This window comes from Arachis hypogaea, chromosome 18 (assembly GCF_003086295.3).
Source record: "Arachis hypogaea cultivar Tifrunner chromosome 18, arahy.Tifrunner.gnm2.J5K5, whole genome shotgun sequence".
NCBI lineage: Eukaryota > Viridiplantae > Streptophyta > Magnoliopsida > Fabales > Fabaceae > Arachis > Arachis hypogaea.
This window is the reverse complement of record NC_092053.1, coordinates 119,119,080-119,135,338: the sequence shown is the minus strand read 5'-3', so window position 1 is coordinate 119,135,338 and position 16,259 is coordinate 119,119,080. Positions and strand designations below refer to the sequence as shown.

General features: G+C 22.7%; 1 protein-coding gene across 1 annotated transcript; it reads left to right on the top strand.

Moving 5' to 3' along the window:
* Nucleotides 1–3,982: 3,982 nt before the first annotated feature.
* LOC112770351 (naringenin 8-dimethylallyltransferase 2, chloroplastic-like) lies at nucleotides 3,983–15,610 on the top strand (the record flags this gene model as incomplete). The annotated part of the gene is made up of 11 exons (XM_072225773.1): nucleotides 3,983–4,267; nucleotides 4,377–4,460; nucleotides 4,975–5,049; nucleotides 5,287–5,370; nucleotides 8,127–8,216; nucleotides 13,249–13,350; nucleotides 13,537–13,629; nucleotides 13,744–13,815; nucleotides 14,624–14,719; nucleotides 15,066–15,170; nucleotides 15,562–15,610. Coding segments are annotated over 11 exons (1,128 nt in total), but the record flags the coding sequence as incomplete, so codon positions are not given.
* Between the last annotated feature and the right edge of the window lie 649 nt (nucleotides 15,611–16,259).

Sequence of the window (16,259 nt, the reverse complement as noted above, 5' to 3'; positions counted from 1 at the left end):
ACCGTATTAAGCATTTAACTACACCACTCTTTGTAGCTGCTATCATCTTAGAAATTGAACTACACTATAGGTAATTAAATAATTTAATATGTTATCTCTTTAATTTCTTTTGAAGATTTAATTATTAAGAACATTTAGTGATTGATTGATTGATTGATTAAATTTCTTTGCATACTTTGTTAGATACGAATTTTTAGTTTCATGATTGCTTGAGATGTTTCTTTTGAGCATTAGTGGTTGACTTCTAGAAATCTTTTAGAATTAATAAGCTCTTGATGGGAAAAATTACTTATTGTTAGTCTAAACATTATTAGTATTAGAAATGTGTAGTTTTATATTTAATTTACTATTTTTTGTTTTGTTTACAGAAAACCATGTTGAAGGGGAAAGCAAATTTAATTAAGGTCACAAATTTTGAAGAGCAAATGTTAGAGAGTAAACGTCATGAACTTGTGGACATAATGATGATAAACATACTTGTTACTTAGCTATTTCAACTCTCTTTTGTTATTGTATCTTTTGCAAAATTAGATGATATAGTTCAAGGTTATTATGACTTAGACTAGTATTATGATATTTTGAAAAATGATGATATAATTAGTAGTTATGACTTAGATTAGTGTTATGATATTTTGCAATGATGATATAATGTGATTGTGGGTCTTACATAATACTTTATAAATCAAATTTGATGGTATATGTTCAATTAATTTTCTTTAGTAATTTGATTCAAATAGTTAAGGTTATTTATTGACACTAAATTAAAAAAATAGTTGGAATTAATTTCAATGTGAGAAAATTATTGTAAATAAAGAATTATATAATTACAAAAAATTGTTGTCAAAAATTACAAAAGGCAATGGTGTTAAAACCGTTGCCAAAGGCAGCTACAAAATGGCAATGGTATTTAAACCGTTGCAAAAAAATACCACCGAAGGCAACGCTTTTAAACCGTTGACTTTGGGAATAACAAAATTACAACCGCTTAAAACTGTTGCCTATCCAGTTATGGTTTTAAACTTTTCCGTCATGGAAGAGAACGGTTTTAAACCGTTGTCTATCTAATAACGGTGCTAAACCGTTGTTTAAAAATGGTTGTCAAAACCGTTGTCTATGCCAGTCACTATAGCAACGATTTTTTTTGTTGCTATTACCTTAAGTAAAAAATCGTTGCCTATGAGTATTGGCAACGGCCGCATATACCACAAGTCAAAAATCGTTGTCAAACCGTTGCTTAAAATTTTAGGAATAGTTTTTTTATCTATAACAACAGTTTTCGACCGTTGTGAAAACCCTTATTTGTTGTAGTAACCACTGTCCATGAGCATAAGATTGATGTTAATGATGACAGAGTTCTTTAGCAAGGACTCTTTGTGGACATTATTTTATAATTAAATAATGAGGAGTGTTAAGGACCAGCAAATTTTATAATTTGTAGTTATTAATTAGTTATTATTTATATTTTTAATAGTGTGAGATTACATTTATTGGTGTAAGATTACTCACTCTTCTTTTACTGGTTAAATGCTGTTCAAATTTTAATAAAAGTGCTAATCCTTAGACTTTCTCTTGAATAATTACATTTTATAATTAATATTATTAATGTTTAAACTATCGATATAAATATTTTAATTTTTAATTTTACATTTTTATAATGATTAAATATCTAGAATTAAATTATAACAATCACTTAGCTTTTTTATTAAAATTCATATCACAAATTAAAAGGAAAAAGTCTAAATTATGTTTTTTTTTTAAATATTCTATAACAAATATAGAATAATAATAACTATTAAAAATTCTCATTATTATGAGTCAATTCAATGACATATCTTTGGTATATATCATCTATATATTAATTTAATAAATAAAATTTATTACACTTTCATCTAATAAAGGTAATTTTATAAAAAAATATTTAGATCAAATTATAAATTTTTATTTATCAATATTATAAATTTTATCTATAGTAACAAATCGTTAAATTTAATGAAATAAATAATCATAATAATCTCTTATTTAAATAATTCGTATAATAAAAACAGATTATTTAATAAATTATAAATTGAATATTAGTCATGCTATAATATTAGACATATACTTTTTTGGTACAATTTAATAATTCAAGTGTTTGACTATGTAATTAATTAATTGATTTATAATTCTGTGTCCAACAGCGAAGTCACTAGATACTGCCTTTATCAGTGTCGTTACGGTCTTTATCAGTGTCGTTACGTTCTTTATTAGACATAAGATCCCGCTAGGGAGACAATGGACTATTTGTACAATATGTAGATTATTGAGTTACAAAATGAACATCTCCCATACTTCCTAGATTAACCATCCGAGTACTAGCGATAATAAACATCTTCACAAAAATTTAAACTAATTTTAGGATTCACCAAGACTCGAACTTTTGACCTTTTGGGTATAGCGCTCTAATACCATGCATGGTACCACTCATCCCAAAAGCTTCAGGTGATAAAAAAAGGTAACACTAATGATTATATCTCTAATACTCTCTAAACTTCCATTGTGCACATTGTATAAATATTCCATTGGCTCCTCATACTTTCCCTTAGACATATTCTTCCTTTTCGCTTTTGTCTTGTTTGCTGAGAATTTTGCTTCTATTGCATACTTAGATCAATGGCTTTGAGGCTTCTAGGGTCATCATTTCCTTCTTCCATCACCACCGGTATTTTTTCTTTCATCTTTCTCATTATTTTTTTTATTATTTTATACATATATATATAACCCATGTATTTATATAGATATAAAAAAGGTTTGGTTTTTTTTTTTTTGGATCAGAATGAGTACTACACATAAAATAGATAAAGCTCCCAATGTAATAACTTCATAAGCCAATTGAATAAGCGAAAGCATAACCAGAATGCCTTGCAAAAGATTAATAAAAATAATGTGGGTATATATAATAGCAAAACCTGGTAAAGTAAACTACACCATTATTATACGTACACCTCTTTTTGTATCTGATATTGTAATTTTTTGTGATTTTTAAGATTGTGAAAAGTCTGTGCCTCAAATTTTTTAATTTTTTTGAACACAAATTCGACGATTTAATTTCTGTATCTTTAGATGGTCTGATTTTTGTATCTTTTACAAATTGGACAATCTGATTTCTGTATTTTTACAAATCGGACGATCTAATTTCTGTATTTCTAACAAATCGGACGGTCCAATTTTTACTTCTTTAATTAAACAGTTCCACATTTAAAAATAACACCCCAACAATTTACATTTAAAAAAAAAACACCGTTACCACTCTAATATAAAAAACAAATAGTTCTCCAATATCCAACGTAATAACTATATTTTCGGAACCCACAATATCACGATAACACTCATGACAACATAGTGTTTGTTATATTTTAAAATTTTCATTTTATTTTCTTTTCTTCTAGTTTTATTTTATTTTATTATTCTTTTAATTCTCTTCGTTTTCCTGATAACAAATTGTGATATTACTAGGTAGAGGCTACTGGGAGAGTAAAAAACACGCCCACAATTACTATTTCTCTGGTAAATTTTATATTGGTATATTCTATAGTAGCTATGATTACGGTAGTTATAGAATTTTAATGATGCTTAAAAGATGTAACTAAAATTAATATTACATTTTTTCATTAAACAATACTTTTTAATTTGAAAAAAAAAAGCAAAAACTGCAATTAAATTAAACATGGTTGCAAAATAATAAAAAATATAACCTTAATTTTAGCTATATTTTTAAATGTTGCCAAAGTTTCATAACCATTATTTTAGCTATATTTTAATTAAATTTTTCATAAATACTGAATATATATTTCCATAATTTTTTTCCGTATAACATAAGATAGTTGAATAAATAAGTTTTTCTTAAAAGATTTCCACGCAGCAACATGCATCCTAAATTAAAAACTCAATAAATAAATAATGATGATATTTGAATTTTTAATGTCTGCCCCTACTAAGATATTAATTTGATTATTCAGGTTCTTTTGTAACAAAAGCTTCGTTGAATAAGAGTGAAAAATTGTCAAAAGAATATAATTTGAAGACATCACTGAAGCATAAATCCAGAGGCATATTTGAAAGAGGATCTACAATTAAAACATGTGAAAAACATGATGAAAAGAAGTACCTCATGAATGTGACACAATCATCACATGAAGCTGAACCACATTCAAAAACCATCTTCAACTCCATCATTCATGCTTTAGATGCTTCCCGCAAGTTTAGCAGATTCTACGCATTCATTGCCATGGTTAATTTCGTTCTTTTCTTCACTAAAGAAATTAAGCCTTTGAACAAAATAATAATTACTATATGCTGTTGCATCTTTTAAAAATATTGTTTATTTTTTCTCCTTTCAGATAGTGGGTTCATTTTCATCATCACTTCTTGCCGTCGATAATTTATCAGAATTATCTCCAACATTTTTCAATGGCTTTTTGCAGGTGATTAAACACCAATAATATGTATACAAATGGAAAAGCAATAATTTAGTAATTTATTAATTACTCCATCATGTTTTTTGGTTAAATCATTCTTAACACATCAATATTTCGTGTACCCCAAAAAAAAAAAAAAAAAGGCTTCCTAATATCATTATTGTATATACTGAAATTGACTAGATAGAAGCCACTTTTGATTTCTTTTTCCCCTTATTTTTTGAATTTGTACTTAGCATATACTTTTTTATTTTCTCTTAAATAGTCTATATCCATATAATAGATGTCCTATTTGTAATTTTTAAGGTTTCTAAATATTTATTCATCTATATTTTTAATTTGGTATATATATAATATTCAAATCTTTATTTACATAAATACTATTTATTTTATATTAAAATGTTTGTAGTAACAGTTCCGAATACTTTATTTGTTTCCTTGCCCATGTTACTTTAAATGTGTAGTTATTTTTAAAGTGTTTTGCTAATATTGTGGTTTTTATTCTTCTTTTTGTTTAAAGTATGTAGCAGCTTTCTTCTTTATGCATATGTACATTGTTGGAGTAAATCAATTAGCGGATCTTGAAATAGACAAGGTATGAACTTATAATTACTAGTATTAAATATCTTGGCTCCATTAGGATCATATAATTTTTCTTTATAAAAAGTATATAAAAGTTAAATATGTTGCCTTCATTATTTATTATATTTGTAGCCATGTAAAAAGTTACCTTCATCAATTTGTTTTAGCATGAGATAATATACCCAGAAATATACTTAAGATTTGTCATATTTTTTAAATTACCTATACTAAATTCCCTTTTCTATTGTAGATTAACAAGCCATACCTTCCTTTGGCATCAGGAGTTTATTCCTTCAGAAATGGAGTTATACTTGTGACCTCATTTTTACTTACGGTATTATCTCTACACATATATACACGGTTTAAATCGTCTTATTTAAATTTTTAATATTTTAAAATTATTTTAATATTATTTTATCATTAGTAATTTATTAGCAGAGTTGATAATGAGACATTAGAACAATTTTAAAACATTAAAGATTTAAATAAGACAAAAATATTGAAAAAAAAATAATATATTACCCTTAGAAAAATTATCATATCAAAAAAATAAAAATAAGTTTTAATAAAATGAATTGCATTAAAAATTTGAAATTTTTATAAATTATAAAATACTTGTAGAATGATTAGTAGATAATTTTTCAAAAAAGAAAAAAAGAGCATGAGTCATATATAATGAAGTATAAATTATACCTTTTTATTGCTAACGTACCAAATTTTTTTAATATTTAATTTAAATAAATTTTATTTTTAACTTTGAAATAAATTTTAATTTTATCCTTCAATAATATTAATTTTTTTATGATTATTTTTTAATCACATCCAAATAAAGTATTCTTAATCACATTAATTTCATTCGAAGTAAATTTATTTTTTTTTAATTTTATTCTTAAAGAGTTTTACTCATTATGTAATGCTTGTGGAATGGTTAATAGATAAATTAAAAAAAACAAAAAAAAAAAATAAAATATGGTACATATATAATAAAGTATAAATTATACCATTTTTATCTCTATTATAACAAACTTCTTTAATGTTTAATTTGATTAAATTTTATTTTTTAATTTTAAAATAAATTTTAATTTTATCTTTTAATAATATTAATTTTTTATGGTAGATAATTATTTAATTATTTTTTAATTATATTTAAATAAATTATTCTTAATCACATTATTTTTATTCTAAATTAATTTATTTTTTTAATTTTACTCTTAATTACATTACTTCATTTTAAATAAATTTATTTTCTATTAACAGTAAAATTAAAGAAATAAATTTAATAACTAGCTATCCTAAAAAAATTAATATTATTGAAGGATAACATTAAAATTTATTTTAAACTTAACAATAAAAATTAAATAAATTAAATATTAAAGAAGTTTGATATATTAGGCTGTGTTTAGTTCTAAGAATAAGACAAAATACTAAGAACAAGATACAAAAGACAGAGGCACAAAAATTAATATTTTTATATTTTGTTTAGTAATAAACTAGAACAAATTATAAAAATCTAATTTATTCTCATTTTTTTCATTTAATAAATTTAGAAAGAAAAATATAATAATAAAAAATATAATTATGAAAAATTAACAAGAATAATGAAAGAAAAAATAAAAAATAAATTGTGTCTATTGTTAGTGTCTCTGTATCCTTCTTATTAGGATAGACACAAAATTAAATACATTAATGCAGTGTCTCTGGATATAATGTCTCTGTCAATATCTCATCTGTCAAATACGATTTTGTGTCTCTATATTCCTATCTTAGTATCCTGGCCTGTAAACAAATGCAGTGTTAGAGACAAAAATGTATAATTTATAATTTATTGTATCATTATCATGCTCTTTTTTTTTTCTAAAGTTTATCTACCAATCATTTTTGAAACATGAGTAAGATTATTGAATTTATAATGCAATTTATTTCATTAAGATTCATTTTTATTTTACTTAATTTGGTAATTTTCTAAGACTCATATATCATTTTATTCTCATCGTTTTCGATCTATTTAAATCCTTAATATTTTAAAATTATCTCAATGTTATTCTACTAACAATTCTATTAACATATCACTAACAACACAATAACATAGATGATTTTAAAATGATAGGGACTTAAATAGAACGATTTAAGCATTAGAAACAACTTTAAAACTTATCCCAAATATTAAGAACAAAAACAATACTTTACTTATATACACACACGCATGTTCAAGTCTTATTAATTTTCATAAATAGTATCTAATTTATATTAAAAAGTTTATACTATAATTAATTTTTAACAGTATCTGATCTAGTTTTCCTTTTTCTAAAAGAAAAAATTATGTAAAAATATTCTGTGATCACTGCTATTATCGACTTGAATGGTTATATTTTGTGATTAAAATTGATCTTCAATCCGTATTAGGGACGGGAAATTTCCATTTGTTTTTAATCTATTTTCATTTTCCGTGATCCGTCCATAATTTATTTATTAGTTATATACTTATATTTCAAAGTTAATTTGAATAAATAATATGTTTGAAGATTGAATATAATCCTATCTGTGTGACTTTCTTATGATATAATATCTTTAAATTTTATTTTAATAAAAAATAATTTATTTAAAACTGGACAAGAAATTTCAATTTGACAACTTTTTGATAAGTTGGATACTTTTTTAAGGTGGATGATGCTAAATAACCAAGTTATTTTGGTAATTAATTCAATCAAGTTGGTTCAATAACTTATTTATATATAAAAATTAATTAAAAAAAAAAAAAAGAGGAGACACATAAGATAAAGAAAAAAAATTGGATAAATTTAGTTACAAAAATAACTTATTAGTTTAATATTTTTTTTTTAATATAAATAAGTGAAACTTTGAATTCAAAGGAATAATTTTTATATATATCTTAATTAAAGTATGATTTTATCATATAATAAATAAAAGGAAGGAAAGAAAAGAGAAATAAAATATAGGAATATCACAAGACTTATGTTCTCATCCATAAAAAAACAGTAGTTGCCAAATAGAGTTGGTTGTAGTCGTTTATATTTTTCATTTCTTAGGTGTCCTTTAATTTCTTCAACGTTAATATGTGTTTTTGTACAGAGCTTTGGAGTTGGATGGATCATAGGATCAAAGCCATTGCTTTGGGCTCTTTTTGGAAGCTTTTTTTTAATGTCGGCTTATTCAGTTGATGTGAGTTATTTTTTAATATTATTTTCTGTAGAAATAAATGCATATTAGTATCTTTTTTACAGTTTTTTTTTCTCTAATTACTGCTTATTCTGTGGATGTGAGCTCTTTATTACATGCATTTTGATCTCTTAAAATATTATGTTGCCTGATGAATATATATTGAAAGATTTTTTAATTTAAATAAAAAATCTTTAAAGTATACTACAGTAAAAATTATTTTTCGTGATAAATTTTTAGTAATAAATAATATAATAATTATTATATATCTTGTTTAACTTTTATTTTTATAGAAATTATATATTTATTGTTATTATTATATGTTATAATAAAAATTATATATTTTTGTGATCGTTAAAAAAGTTTTTACCAATAATTATATGATTGCAGTTAAAATTTTTTATTAATAAAGTATAAAATGACTAATATCTAATTATGGATAAATATATTAATAGTTATTTTTATTGTATTAAAAAATTAAATAACCGTTAAAAGTGATTAGTGGTATGAAACTTGACATCATATAATTCTTCTACAAATTATTCAACTTGAAATAGGTTTCTTTGGTTATAAATAGGTGTCTACCAATTCAAGATTCGTTTGACATTTCTTTTTTAATTAGTCACTAGTTAAAAAATGTCACATTATTTTCCCCAACTTCTTGTTTCAATTCTTTTTATTTTTATTTATTTGAAGATAATAAAAAAATAGATTAAGCATGGGATGGTAAGATATAGTTCAGATGTTGTAAAAATTCGTCTAAGGCCATCTGAGCTATGACTCTCGAATTGCTCATAAAAATAGGAGTGATAAAAATAGGAGAATCGAGTTAGTAAAATCATTAAATCATAACTCATATAAAAGTAGGGGTCAAATCATAACTCATAAAAGAAGGTCAATTTAATTCAGTTTGTAAACGGGTTTGGAATGAGTGGGTACGAGTTGACTTATCTGATTCCTTTTTTAGTGTATAAAGTCTCTTTTAGGATACAAAATCTTTTTTCTTGTTAACCAATTTTTTAGATTTTAGATAATTTATTCTAAAAATATATTAATGTATGATTTTTTTTTTACGATAATATTAGAAAGACAAAAAAATAGTTATAGCTTATTTTATTTAGTATTTATTAATTGTCACAATAATTAATGAATGTTAAATAAGATAAATTATGACTGTTTTTTGTTAATTTTTTTTGTTACCAAACATTTTTGTTTTTTTATTTATATGGATATCAAATAAAAAAAATTACTAAAAATATGAAGAATTTTTTTACAAAAGAAAAGAAAAAATGAGTCAACGAATCAACTCATCTAACTCATTCATACTTTATTGAGTCGAGTCGGATTAACATTTTTTTTACTAGTTTAAAATTTGAGCTAACTCATTTTTCTAATTTTGGCTCGCAACTTGTAACGAGTTAGCTCAAACTCCTCTGCTCGCTCATTTAATTGCCTTATAAATGGATATGTCTAAAATGAGCACAATAATTATGTAGATGTGCCACATTTATATAGACCATTAGATTTTATTAGATGAAAATTAAAGATTAATATAAAAGAAGAGCATTGATGGATTCTAATAAATACAGAATATCCTAGTACATAAATAAATACTTTAAATGATAATACTTTAATACACAATACTTTAAATGACAATAGAATCTTTTATTCTTAAATAATTAAATATAAATATATAAATACAAAATATATATATGAGTATTTTTTATTCATTAAGATTAATTATTATGTAAAATATTTTTATAATATTAAAAAATTATATTAAAATAATATTTTAAACTGTAACATAAAAATATAAAATAATTAAAATTTTATTTTATATTACTTGACAAATAATTAAATTATTATATTCAATATTTATTAATTAATTATTTTTGTTAAAGATATTATTATATAATATAATTTTTTATCAAAATATTTTAAAAATATAATTTATTTAAAATATTATATATAATACATCAAAATATTAACCTTTTCATTTTTTCCAATTTTTTTAGAAAAACAAAATAAAAATTATAATTCTAAATACATGCCAATCACATTATATATTTACTTATATTAGTAAGACCTAAACTAATCAAACTTACATAATTAAAAATATAAAACATATAAATACAAAAATATAAATATTTTTTATTCATTAAAATTAATTATTATGCAAAAAATTTTCTATAATATTAAAAAATTATATTTAATTATTTTCTATAATATTAAAAAATTAACATAAAAATATAAAATAATTAAATTTTATTTTATATTACTTGATAAATAATTAAATTATTATATTCAATACTTATTAACAAACTATTTTTATTAAAAATATTATTATATAATATAATTTTTTATCAAATATTTGTCAAAATATAATTTATTTAAAATATTATATATAATACATGAAAATATTATTTTTTTATTTTTTAGGAAAACCGAATAAATAATATGTATCAACTACATATATGTATCATATGTGTATGTAATAGTGACTGATATAGGATTAATATATTCTTTTATTCTTTAGACTCTCTAATATATATCACCTCATAACTCTTTCTTCTAGTCTTTTTTATTCATATTTAATTTTTGGTAATATTGAGTAGATAATGATTTAATATTATTTTTTAAATTTAACATTTATAGTTTTATATATATAATTTTTATAATTATATATTTATAATAATATCATTTCTTTATTTTTTATTTTTCTAATTAAATTTTTAATATTTTTTAATAGTGGAGGTAATTCATACCCAAATAAATTTTTTGTACAGTTATATTTGGTTGAGTTTAGAATTAGTCCAAATGGACAATGATTTAAACTTTAAAGCTAAGATAATTAGATGAATAATTTAAAACTCTTAAGATATGACTTAACATGAAAAATTCTATATTATTTAAATACAATTTATAAAACAAAATAAATTATTATGAATTACTTTATTATTTCTTGCGTATATTATTAACACCTAATAATCCTTCAAAGTTCAAACGCGAGAGATATAGGTAAGTTTAGAATATAATATCATAATATTTCCACTTTTATTTAAAATAAAAGAATTTTATCTTATTTTAAATTATTTTAATCTGTTCTTGGAAATTATGGCACAGGAATATAATATCTTTTATTTGTTTGACTCGGATTTTAAATTTTAATTCTCAAATAAATTATATTATCATAATTGTTGACATTTTAATCCGAACAAAAAGCATAAATACTTACTATTTCCATGTAAAGAGAGAATATAAGTTAGCTTTTAAATATATATTATAATGCAAAGGTAACTGTATTTATTTTTTTAAAACATTTAAAACAATTTTAGATAATTTATAATATTAAACAGACAAGTTTGATATATAAAATTCTCTCACAAAATATTCTCAATTTTTTTAATCTTAAACCAAGCACACCAATCATTTAATAACATCACCACCTTAAAAATAAAATGGATTGATTATTTATATTAAAAAAAAAATGAAAGGATAACAATAAAGAGAGAGAAAGAATAACATGAAATTTTTAATTGCGTAAATTTAATTAGTTTAGATCTTACTAATGTAAGTAAATATATAATGTGATAGGCATGCATTTAAAATTATATTATTTATTATTTATTCTGTCTTTTTAAAAAAAATAAAAAATAAAAAATTAATATTTTTATGTATTATATATAATATTTTAAATAAATTATATTTTTAAAATATTTTGATGAAAAATTATATTACATAATAATATTTTTAACAAAAATAGTAGTTAATAAATTTTGAATATAATAATTTAATTATTTGTCAAGTAATATAAAATAAAATTTTAATTATTTTATATTTTTATATTATAGTTTAAAATATTATTTTAATATTATAAATCTTACAAAATAATTAATCTTAATGAATAAAGAATATTCATATTTTTTGTTTTATATTTAATTATTTAAGAATAAAAGATTTCGTTGCCATTTAAAGTATTGTGTATTAAATTGTCATTTAAAGTATTTATTTATGTACTAAAATATTCTGTATTTATTAGAGTCCATCAATGCTCTTCTTTTATATTAGTCTTTGATTTTCATATAATAAAATCTAATGATCTATATAAATATGGCACATTTAATAAACACATAATTGTTGGGCTCATTTTAGACATACCCTTATAAATCATCTAGTGAAAAATTTTGAGTCCATTTGATTTAAGAAATTATTTTCTTTTACTTTTAGAATTTTGTTATAGAAAAAAAGTAAAAGTTAAAATAATATTTTCTATTTTTATTTCTACGTTTATATTTTTCTTCATAAAATTATAAAAATAAAGAATGGTGAAAACAAAAGTAGAAAATTCAAAGATAAACCACAATGAGTCGGAGAGACAAAATTTATTATGCAATATTTTAGAGAGAGGTTGGTTAAACTTGAATAATTAATTATGCGTATTTAGAACTCATGTCATCATAATATTAATGTTTATTTTATTCAAATTTCTTCTTTGAAGAAAAGACTTATATCTAAGTGGGATTAAGAGTGGGAATTATGCTACAGAAATTAAAGTATATACTTGTTATTTAATTTGCGTTGGCATGCAACAAATTTAAATAAAAGAATGTAACAAGTTTATGTTATAATAACTTTCTTAATGTTTTTGTATTAGGATGAGACTTTGGTCAAACAAATATGTTATAAAGTTTGAAGACAACGACTCACTCTTTATATATATTAGTGTATCAATTGGCAATGTAGCTATTGATCCACTTTTTTATATATTAAATGTGCTAAAATAATAAAAATAGAATTAATTGAGATTATGAGTTATTTATAATTTAATTAAGAGATCTTGGGTTTTAAGTTATGGAAATAACAAAATTTTTTTTTCATAAATTATATATAATAAAAGATATTTTTAAAAAGAAAATTAGACATTAACTCTTCTTATATTATTATTATATATAGTGTAGATGTATATTATATAGGTATACAATTACATTGTTTATACTCTCTATAATTAATATCGTTAATTTTTTTTACTTCGCAGTTACCTTTATTGAGATGGAAGAAATCTACAATACTTTCAGTGATGGCTAATGTATTTTCTATGCTGATATCATTTAATTTTGGTCCCTTTTTTCACATGAAGGTATTATCGTACTAAAACATTACTCCTTAGAAACATATAATATTGTAGATGTTTATGCTTTAAATTTTATGTAAATAATAGCAACTTTAATTTAGATTGTACTATACTCGAATACATGATAAACTATTTTGATTCTTACTAAGCTTTAATTTCATGGAAGTCTAATGTATAGCATGCATAATTTAGACTATGCTCAAGAAGAAAGCTATCTTTCCAAGATCACTAGTTTTTGCTACTGCAGTCATGGGCATTTTCTATGGCATTATAATGTTGGCAAAGGTAAAATTTTTTAGATTCTCAAAATAAACATTTAATTTATACACTAGCATTGGATAAAGCAAGGTATTTAGTCACTTTACGTAATAACATTATTTTATGAAATTAATTAAATAGGATATACCTGATATCGAAGGAGACAAAATGGCAGGTCTCCAAACTTTGGCAGTACGTTTAGGTCCTAAGAAGGTATTTTATTCTCTCATGTTAAATACAATGATTACTAGATGCTAATGAGTTATAACTCAAACTGCATATGTCTTTCTTTTTAAAGTTTAAGTAGTCTTTCCCAATATAACTTAACCAAAAAATAAATATCATTACTAATTGCTAATAAGTTAAAACTTAAATATTGTCTCTCTCTAAGGTATTGTTTGTTTGGACTGAAAATCAAGGAAAAGAAAATAAAAGGAAGGAAGTGAAAGGGAAAACGTTTATTTTCCCTTGTTTGTTTGGAATGAAATTTTGAGTGGAAAACTAAAACAGTTTAAAATTAAGAATGGGTCCCACTCAATTTTTCCTTCGAACTATGGACGGAAAAATGAGAGGAAAATGAAACCCAAAAACATTATTCCATATTTGTCCTTTTATAAATCATATACATAAAATACTATTTTTATAAATACAAGGACAAAAATATTATTTACTACTAATTCATTTTTTTTTCTCTCTAATTTTCTTTCTAACCAAACAAAGAAAATTATTCTTTCTTTTCTTTTCTTTCTTTCTATTTTCCTTTCATCCAAACAATTTAAGAGAAAATAAAAATACATTCAAATTCTTTTCTTTCTTTTCTTTGCTTTCTATTTCCTTCCTTTCTATTTCCATCTTTCCATCCAAACAAACCCTAAATGAAAAGTCTAAAATCCGAGCTTCTCCTAACGTAACTTGACATATATATTATTAACTGCCATTAAACTGAAACTTAATATATATATATATATACTAAGTTGTGCTATTATCTTATGCTTACATTTATTCTTTAATTTTTTCTTAGGTATTCTGGTTTTGTGTTTTTCTTCTGGAAATGGCTTATGGAGTTGCTATTATGATTGGAGCATCTTCTCCTTTTTTTTGGAGCAAAATTTTTGTGGTAATATATAATAGTTTTAATTTTATTCTATTGAATTTCAAATTCTAAACAGATTATTTTAATTTCTAGTTGAATTAGTAGTCCAAAAAAAAAGTTACTGAAGTTAATTATTATTTGACTATTTGACTAATTAATGATTTTACTTTAAGAGGAATGCTAGGGGCTAGCAACTTTTGTGATTTGTAGCCATCAAATAGTTATCAATGATGGTTTTAATGGTGTGAGATTGGTGTGAGATTTCATCCAATGGCTCACTTTTTTTTACTGGTTATATGCTGGCCAAAATTTAACAAAATTGCTGGTCCCTAAACTTTTCCTTACTTTAATATATCGTTCAATTTGTTAGGTTCTTTCTCATGCTGTCATGGCTTTGTTCGTCTGGTATCGCGCTACTCTCGTAGATTTATCAAGCAAAGATTCATTGCAAGCCTTTTATATGGTTATCTTTAAGGTAATAAACAATTCTACACAATGAAATTCTATGAGGAATTGGTTTTCAAGGTGAACAAATTTATTTTGTCATGAGTTTTGTACATCAAATAGTTCATATTTAAATCAAATAGGTCTTATTTCTTTTGCGTTAAGAAATCGAAAACAAAAATGGGAAATTCGTGAGTTTAATTTCTACAACAACTACCTAGGATTGAATCCATTTGACAAATGAATTTTTACAAAGAAAAGCAAACCTATAATTTAATTAATTGTTGGAGGATGTTATTTATCTTCTAAGCATACTTTAAAATTGGAAAATATTAGTGAATGTTGTGAATGTATATGCATACAAGTTATTAGTGATTTATATATGTTGTTGCTAATTAATTTGATAATTTTTCTTTTTGCAGCTTATTTATACGGAAAATATTCTTATGATTTTTGTTAGATGAAGATGTAATAAGGAATTGTTGCATAATAGATGGTGCAACCTTTGTCTTGAGAGATCTATCTTTAAAGTCTACTAATAAGGGTTTTTTTTTTTATGGGATTTTTTGATGATATTGCTGCTCTATTTTTTGGTGACGTATAGATTGTTATAAATTGAGTTGTTATTTTAGAGTCTAAAATTTATTTGTGATTTATTTTACGTCGTTTTTTCACATATTTATATACAACAATATTTTTACCTGAATTTTTTCTCTTTGTGGTTGAGAGTATTGAACCATTTATCGAAAAAAAAAAGTCTATTAATAAGTTCAACTGTTCTAAAAGGTATTAACAATAAAAGGTAAAAGATCACTATCTCATAACCTGAAAATTAACTTTCAGAAACAAGATGTTGGTTGCGAGTTTGTTTATCAAGTTTGGGAAAAAATTCAAAAGCATTTCTCAGAAACCTCCAAGATCTACATTCAACAGCTTAAAGCTATGCTCACGAACATAATGAAAGGATGTTTATCCGTCTCTGAATATCTTAAAAATATTCAAAAAGTTGTAGTCTCTTGCTTCTATTGGTTATACCCTTAACCTATATCTCAAAACTTAAGTGAAGAATAACTAAAACTGATTGGTTATATTGGTTAAGTGAAGAATAACTTGAGCTATA